Here is an 8,894-nt window from a genome sequence, read left to right as displayed (position 1 = left end):
AATAATAAGAAACTGTTCCCATTGGTGACGGGTCGAGAACCAGACTCCACAGATATAGGGTGTTTGGCAAAAGAACGAAAGACGTCATGAGTAAGAACTTTTTAACACAGCGAGTAATTGTGAACTAGATTACACTGCCTGGAAGGTTGTTGAAAGCAGATTCAATCGTGACTTTCAAAAAGGAATCTGGAAAATAATTGAAGGGAAAACACTTGAACGGCCTCAGGGAAATAGCGGGGCAATGGGACGAACTGGATTGGTCTTACAAAGAGCTGGCACCGGCTCGAAGGGCCAAATGCCCTCCTCCTGTGCTGTAACCATTCCACGAGTCTATGAATCTATGACTCCCGGATAATTACAAACTTCTTCCTGGAATATCGAACATTGTTCATTTGTAATCGCAGAGAGCGCAGTGATTGGGTTGGACAAACTAACAGACCAGATTTCAAAGAAAAATTCTGCAGAATATGGATGAAGATGAAAAAGGCTCCTTCATTGTCCACGCCCAGTTACCTGGGAAGATGAAGGTGGACATTTTGTGGCTTGTATATACAGTAACCACAGTGCGTCATTTTGGGAGAATGGATGTTCAAGGGAGAAGATGAATCGAATAGCGTCCAAGAAAGAATCTAATATCAGGAATTCTTCCGTTCTGTAAATTATTTAATTAATCTGACAATTACAATGAATGGATATTTCACCACATTCTTCAACTGCTCTCTGAATTTAGTCTGTGTTATTGCATAAATACAGGTGTTTGTACAACAGCTCAGAAGCTGAAGCATGAATCCCATTTCTTCTACGAATGTAGGGAGATATACAGAGGAATACCCCATCAAAAACATTCGCTCAGAAACTACAAACACCAGAAACAGCGCCCATAACAGGATAAAATTCCCCGAGATAACAAACAGTAGAATGATGGATTTCCTGCGGTTCTCCATCTCTGGGTCACTGGCAATCTGCCTATTGCTGTGATCCCGGAGTCTCCTGCGGGCTCTGCTGGCCACTAAAATGTGTCTGACAGTTAGAGTGTTGAGCAGCAAAATCAGAACAAATGGGATACCCGGAGTGAGAAGATAATGAAGGAATTCAATGCCTATCCACATTTGCGAATATAGACCACCGCTTGTCACAGCACAGAACCAGGGGCTATTGTATAAAATATAATCACCGGTATAGAAAAAGTACCAAAAAATGTTCTTTGAACAGAACAGCACAGTCACTGTTCCTAAAACCACAGCTGCCGTTTTCTCGGTGCAATATTTGGTTTTCAGCTTCTGGCTACAAATGGCCACAAATCGATCGAAGGTGAAAGTGACGGTGAACCAGACAGAACAGTCCGTGGCTGCATAAAGCAGGACGGCGTGAATATTGCACACGTCAATGTGGTATAGAAAAGTGAATTCTGAACGATAAGTAATGGGGATCTGCCTCGATATCAGATCAGTGATAACGACCAGTAGATCCGCCGCTGCCATGGCCACCAGGTAGCGAGTGACACATTTGGAGAGTCCGCACTTTCCACGAGACAGGACAATGATCGTCACTAAGTTAACTGCAATTCAGCGGAAGACAAGCAAATTATCGTAAATTCTCAGAAGAAAGGCGCCCGTTTGACAGAAATAATCATAGAATCACAGTATTATAGAATCATAGAATCAGTGAATCACATAATCACAATGTCATAAAATCAGAGAATCAGAGAATCACAGTATGATAGAATCATAAAATCATAGCGTCTCAGGAACACTGAATTATCGAATGAGGATCTGAATCATCGATTCCTGAAGCACAGAATGAGGCACTTCGGCCCATCGTGCTCCTGCCAGCTCTCTGAATGAGCAATCCTGTAAGACAGCTCTTCACTTTCCCCATAATTCTGCATTTTTTTCTTTTCAGGTATATTTCCAATTGACTATTGTATCTTAATTAAATGTGATTAATATACGTTCTCTCATTGCACCAGTAATATGTTTGTTAAATAGTGAAAACCAAGTCAATGTCCAGTCTAGTCTGATTCCATGCAGGATCATTTGACAGTGCTGATGAAATCAATAGCAGCAACATTCTAAGGAAGCTCTTTATTAGTTTGATGGGCGTGCTCAGACTTGGACTGTGATATTTGGGCAAGCGACAACTTTCTATGGGAGAAACAGACCACAGGGTCAAAGATATATCGATGTGAAACAGACAAGATAAATATTTCCAGAATTAAAAGGAGCGACGAAGTTGGAAACACATCGCAACCACACCCAGAGGTAAGTACGGAATGTGGAACGGTTGCTATGTAAAGTGACAGTGGACATGAGGCAAGGACAGGAGAGGAAATATTAAGGACTTTAAGTTGACCGTTTACAATAACTTCAACCAGTAATGGAATAATTAGTAAAATCAGAACCTTCACATCCAGTGTGGGCAATGTGCAAATTTTAATTAATTTCAAAGACCGACTGTCCAGTTATATTTCAACTAACGTTTACAAGAATGATCAGTTATTTCAAACAGTCTGACAACATTAAAACATTAAAGATCTGAACACAGGAGCAGCGCTGGGCTTCTGGGTTTTATCTGTTGGTGATCATCAAATAGTTTCACGAATTGAAACAGGGAATGTGGGAGAATAATTTATGAAATTAATTTATGATTCATCGCAGTCCAGTAAGAATCGTGTGGTTACATATCCACAAAATAAACAGGAAACAAATGAAATTAACTCATTTGTATTGCGGAATAGCAGGAGATGGGAGAAAATCAGCGTGAGACTCGCTGAAAGATCCTTTGAACTGTGTCAGACTGGACTGGGACCAGATGGTTATTTCACAGCAATGATTGGAGATAGATCCACTGCAATATGATAAAATGAAGAATTGACTCTGAAACATGTTGCACTTGTATTTCTGTCCTCAGCATCCGGGGGCAGTGACACTGGTGCAGTGAGGGAGATGGGGAGAAGTGAGGCAGCTGACGGGAACTGAATCATTCCTCCCACAACCTGAACCACATGGAGCTGGAGTTAAAGGTCCCTGGCAAATTCATGCTGAGAATTTGTGAACTGACACAGGTTTCAGTGGAGACCGAAGACAGTAATCTGATGAAGGCAGGGAATCGTTCAGTGAAGTTGCTGATTTTAGAACCTCAAAGTGTTATTGAACCACTGGAGAAAACAGGAGCAAATAAGGGCGGAGTATTCATTCAGCTGATTCCAGTGAATGGGTGACTGTCGAACAAACGCAGCGAGGAAGCTCGAGTATTGTATCAAACACAGGAAGAGGAGCGCGGTATTATTCCAAACACTGAAAGAGGAGCGCGGTAATATACTAAAAACCCAAAAGGAGCTCATAATTGTACCAAATACAGTAAGAGGAGCACGGTATCTTACCAAAGACAGTAGGAGGCACGCAATGTTATACCAAACACAGTAAGAGGAGCGCGGTGTGATAACAAACACAGTAAGAGGAGCGCGGTGTTATACCAATCATCGCAAAGAGGAGCGTCATATTATGTCTAACACAGTAAGATGAGTGTTCTGAATGTAACAGTTCGCTGGATGTAATGATGTACATTACACGACCAGTGTTACAGTGTTACATTGGTCACAGAATCAATAACTGGAAATAAAGGCTTACCATGAACCCCAAAAGCGGCGACGAGGGGATAGTAAATAAAAAGATCATTAATACAGTGGAACATGGTTTTTAGAATCAATAACTGGATACAAAAACTTACCAGGAACACCAACAGCAGCGAGGATGGGATAGTAAATCTTTTGGAGATCGTAAAGTGTCCAGAGTATCAGATATTTTATCATCAAGAACGAACCCATTCGTTCAGTTTGTTTGTAGACTGATGATTCCAGTTGATGCTGGAGGCGATGCTCTCCTCACACATTGAGATACGATGATGAATTAAGCGCCGTATTTATTGTGGAGAAAACCTCTCCTGGGAGAATTGTATTCCATAGTGACGGATTTTAATCATGTCATTGAACAAACAGGTTACACTAACCACTGTTACACTAACAATTTTCACAGGCATTGCAGAAAGGTATAACCCAGCGCTATGATGATCAGAATATAATCTTGGTAACTTTTAAAAGAACAGAACGTGAATGTGAAAGTCACGGTCTTGCAGCAATTATACCAAGTGACACGTTGGAATTACGAGTTGATAAACGACCAAGGTCCATCTAGTTCACCTTCTACCATCCCGATACAACGATAATGGTGTTGTTTACCAATCATAACAATTAACCTCCATCAATTAGACAACAACAGACCCAGAAATAACACAACGAAAACCCCAGTGGTGGAGAGCTTTGGGACCCATCGGTCCAAAGTCACCCTTTGAGCCTAAATATGCTACACTTACCGCATGTCATGTCTCAAATTATTCTTACATTGCACACCAAAATACTATTTTAAGATTTAAATCTATCAAATTTACATTTGAATGAATCAATACTGACTGCTTCACCGCAGAGGTATCACTCACACTGAAATATTATTTCCGCAGTTTAGTTTTGAATTCACCACCCTTCAAGCGCAGGCCATAGAATCATAGAATCATTGAAGTTACAACATGGAAACAGGCCCTTCGGCCCAACATGTCCATGTGGCCCAGTTTATACCACAAAGCTAGTCCAAATTTCCTGCACTTGGCCCATATCCCTCCATACCCATCTTACCCATGTAACTGTCCAAATGCTTTTTAAAAGACAAAATTGTACCCGCCTCTACTACTGCCTCTGGCAGTTCGTTCCAGACACTCACCACCCTTTGAGTGATAAAATTGCCCCTCTGGACCCTTTTGTATCTCTCCCCTCTCACCTTAAATCTATGCCCCCTCGTTATAGACTCCCCTACCTTTGGGAAAAGATTTTGACTATCCAACTTATTTATGCCCCTCATTATTTTATCGACTTCTACAAGATCACCCCTTAACCTCCTACTCTCCAGGGAAAAAAGTCCCAGTCTGTCTAACCTCTCCCTATAAGTCAAACCATCAAGTCCCAGTAGCATCCGAGTAAATCTTTTCTGCACTCTTTCTAGTTTAATAATATCCTTTCTATAATAGGGTGACCAGAACTGTACACAGTACTCCAAGTGTGGCCTCACCAATGCCCTGTACAACTTCAACAAGAAATCCCAACTCCTGCATTCAATGTTCTGACCAATGAAACCAAGCATGCCGAATGCCTTCTTCACCACCCTATCCACCTGTGACTCCACTTTCAAGGAGCGATGAACCTGTACTCCTAGATATCTTTGTTCTATAACTCTCCCCAACGCCCTACCATTAACGGAGTAGGTCCTGGCCCGATTCGATCTATCAAAATGCATCACCTCACATTTATCTAAATTAAACTCCATCTGCCATTCATCGGCCCACTGGCCCAATTTATCAAGATCCCGTTGCAATCCTAGATAACCTTCTTCACTGTCCACAATGCCACCAATCTTGGTGTCATCTGCAAACTTACTAACCATGCCTCCTAAATTCTCTTCCATATCATTAATGTAAATAACAAATAACAGCGGACCCAGCACCGATCCCTGAGGCACACCGCTGGACACAGGCATCCAGTTTGAAAAACAACCCTCGACAACCACCCTCTGTCTTCTGTCGTCAAGCCAATTGTGTATCCAATTGGATATCTCACCTTGGATCCCGTGAGATTTAACCTTCTTTAACAACCTACCATGCGCTACCTTATCAAAGGCTTTGCTGAAGTCCATGTAGACCAAGTCTACTGCACAGCCCTCATCTATCTTCTTGGTTACCCCTTCAAAAAACTCAATCAAATTCGTGAGACATGATTTTCCTCTCACAAAACCATGCTGACTGTTCCTAATTAGTCCCTGCCTCTCCAAATGCCTGTAGATCCTATCCCTCAGAATACCCTCTGACAACTTACCCACTACAGATGTCAGGCTCACCGGTCTGTAGTTCCCAGGCTTTTCCCTGCCGCCCTTCTTAAACAAAGGCACAACATTTGCTACCCTCCAATCTTCAGGCACCTCACCTGTAGCGGTGGATGATTCAAATATCTCTGCTGGGGGACCCGCAATTTCCTCCCTAACCTCCCATAACGTCCTGGGATACATTTCATCAGGTCCCGGAGATTTATCTACCTTGATGCGCGTTAAGACTTCCAGCACCTCCCTCTCTGTAATATGTACACTCCTCAAGACATCACTATTTATTTCCCCAAGTTCCCTAACATCCATGCCTTTCTCAACCGTAAATACCGATGTGAAATATTCATTCAGGATCTCACCCATCTCTTGTGGTTCCGCACATTGATGACCTTCTTGATCCTTTGATACTATGGTTCTGGAAAGGTGCAGTACCTTTTCATGGTCCACATTATCTAGTCCATTTAGAATCCTAAAAACTGGAATCAATAAACTCTCAACCTTATCCTGTTCCAGTTAGAACATATACAATTTACATAAACGCTCCTCAGAACTGAATCGCTCCATCCGCTCACTCATTCTGCTTGCTCTCTACTGTATCCATTCATCAGCTGCAGTATCCTTTTCCTACTGTGGCGACCAGTACTGCAAACAATATTCTAATTGAGGTCGCAGTAATGATTTATGAAATGACAGGGTGACCTCACCATTTCAGCTGAATGTTGACCTTTTAATCCATCCCAACAGTTATATTATTCAGTGTCACCGAGCATTTTAGCGACAGCTTCAATTTATTGTCAATCAGGGCTGACAGATCTCTTTCATTTTCCATGCTTATTATTCATCGTACACTGATAGAATCACAGAATGACACAGCACAGGATGCAATTCGCCCCATCGTGCTGTGTTGTCTCTTTGACAGAGCTATTCAATTAGTCCCAGTAATCTGTTATTTCCCCATAGCCCTGCAAAATTGTCTACTTCCAGTATTTATCCAATTCACTTTTGAAAGTTATTGTTGACTCTGCTTCTACCATTCCAGTTCATAACAAATAACTGCGGATTTTTTTCCTCAAGTCACATCAGGTTCTTTTGTCAATTACCATAAATCTTTGTCTTCTGCTAAACAACAATTCTGCCAATAGGAAGAGTTTCACATTATTTACTCGACCAAAACTCTATATTATTTTGAACAGCTCTCTCAAATCTTCCCTTAATCTTATCTGCTCCAATGAGAACAAGCTCAGATTTTCCAGACTCACCACGAAAGACTACCTTATAACTGGTACCATTCCAGTAAATCTTCTCTGCACCCTCTCCAAGGCCTTGATATAATTCCTAGAGTATGGTGCTCAGAATTTGAAACAATGTTGCTGCTGGGGCCCAACAGGTCATTTATAAAATTTTAGAAGAACTTTCATGCTTTAGCACTCAATGCCGCTATTTATGAAGCCAAAGATCTCGTGTGTTTTTTTAACAGCCTTCTCAACTTGTCCTGCCAAGACTTGTACAGGTATACCATTTCACTTGTCTGACTATATCGTCCTCTAATCTGTCACTATCTTCCTCACTGTTCACCACATTTCCGAGTTTCCTGTCATCTACAAACTTGGAAATTTTCGGAACATAGGAACAGGAGTAGGCCATTCAGCCCCTCGTGCCTGCTCCGCCTTTTGATAAGACCATGGCTGATCTGTGATCTAACTCCATAGACCTGCCTTTGGCCCATATCCCTTAATACCTTTGGTTGCCAAAAAGCTATCGATCTCAGATTTAAATTTAGCAATTGAGCTAGTATCAATTGCCGTTTGCAGAAGAGAGTTCCACACTTCTCCCACCCTTTGCGTGTAGAAATGTTTTCTAAACTCACTACTGAAAGGTCTGGCTCTAATTTGTTAGACTGTGACCTCTGCTCCTCGAATCCCCAACCAGCGGAAATATTTTCTCTCTATCCATCCTATCTGTTCCCCTGAATATCTCATAAACTTCGATCAGATCACCCCTTAACCTTCTAAACTCGAGAGAATACAACCCCAATTTGAGTAATCTCTCCTCATAACTTAACCGTTGAAGTCCGGGTATCATTCCAGTAAACCTACGCTGCACTCCTTCCAAGGCCAATGTGTCCTTCCGAAGGTACGGTGGCCAGAACAGCTCACATTACTCCAGGGTTTTGTATAGCTGCAGCATAACTTCTGCTCCCTTGTACTCTCGTCCTCCAGATATAAAGACCAGCATTCCATTTGCCTTATTGATTATTTTCTGCACCTGTTCATGGCACTTCAATGATCAATGCATGTGAACCCCTAAGTCCCTTTGGACATCCAATGTTTTTAACGTTTTACCATTTAGAAAGTAGCCTGTTCTATCCTTTTTTGGTCCAAAGTGGGTGACCTGACATTTGCCGACATTGAATTCTATTTGCCACAGTTTTGCCAATTCACCTAATCTATCAATATCCCTTTCTAATTTTATGTTTTCATCCACACTGCTTACAATGCCACCAATCTTTGTGTCATCGGCAAACTTAGAAATGAGACTTTCTATGCCTTCATCTAAGTCCTTAATAAATATTTTGAATAATTGAGGCCCCAAGACGGATTCCTGAGGGACTCCACTAGTCACATCCGGCCAATGTGAGTACCTACCCATTATCCCTACTCTCTGTCGCCTTTTGCTCAGCCAACTTTCTCACTAAGTCTGTACTTTTCACTCGATTCCATGGGCTTCTTTCTCAGCTAACAGTCTCTTATGTGGGACTTTATCAAATGCCTTCTGGAAGTCCATATCAATGACATCCATTGACATTCCCCTCTCCACTACTTCAGACATCTCTTTAAAAAAATTCAATCAGGTTTGTCAGGCACGACCTACCTTTCACAAATCCATGCTGGCTCTCTCTGATTAACTGAAAATTATTGAGGTGTTCAGTCACCCTATCCTTAATTATAGACTCCAGCATTTTCCCCACAACAG

At 41.8% G+C, this 8,894-nt stretch overlaps 1 protein-coding gene across 1 annotated transcript; it reads right to left on the bottom strand.

The window, feature by feature from the left end:
- Nucleotides 1-659: 659 nt before the first annotated feature.
- Nucleotides 660-4,381, bottom strand: LOC137319819 (probable G-protein coupled receptor 139). The gene is made up of 2 exons (XM_067981740.1): nucleotides 4,372-4,381; nucleotides 660-1,558 (listed from the first exon to the last, which is right to left on the bottom strand). Exons 1-2 carry the CDS (start codon nucleotides 4,379-4,381, stop codon nucleotides 660-662), a joined length of 909 nt encoding a protein of 302 aa, XP_067837841.1.
- Nucleotides 4,382-8,894: the final 4,513 nt, after the last annotated feature.

This window comes from Heptranchias perlo, unplaced genomic scaffold (genome assembly GCF_035084215.1).
Source record: "Heptranchias perlo isolate sHepPer1 unplaced genomic scaffold, sHepPer1.hap1 HAP1_SCAFFOLD_90, whole genome shotgun sequence".
Lineage (NCBI taxonomy): Eukaryota > Metazoa > Chordata > Chondrichthyes > Hexanchiformes > Hexanchidae > Heptranchias > Heptranchias perlo.
Note: the sequence above shows the minus strand (reverse complement) of the source record. Positions and strands in the feature narration are given on the sequence as shown.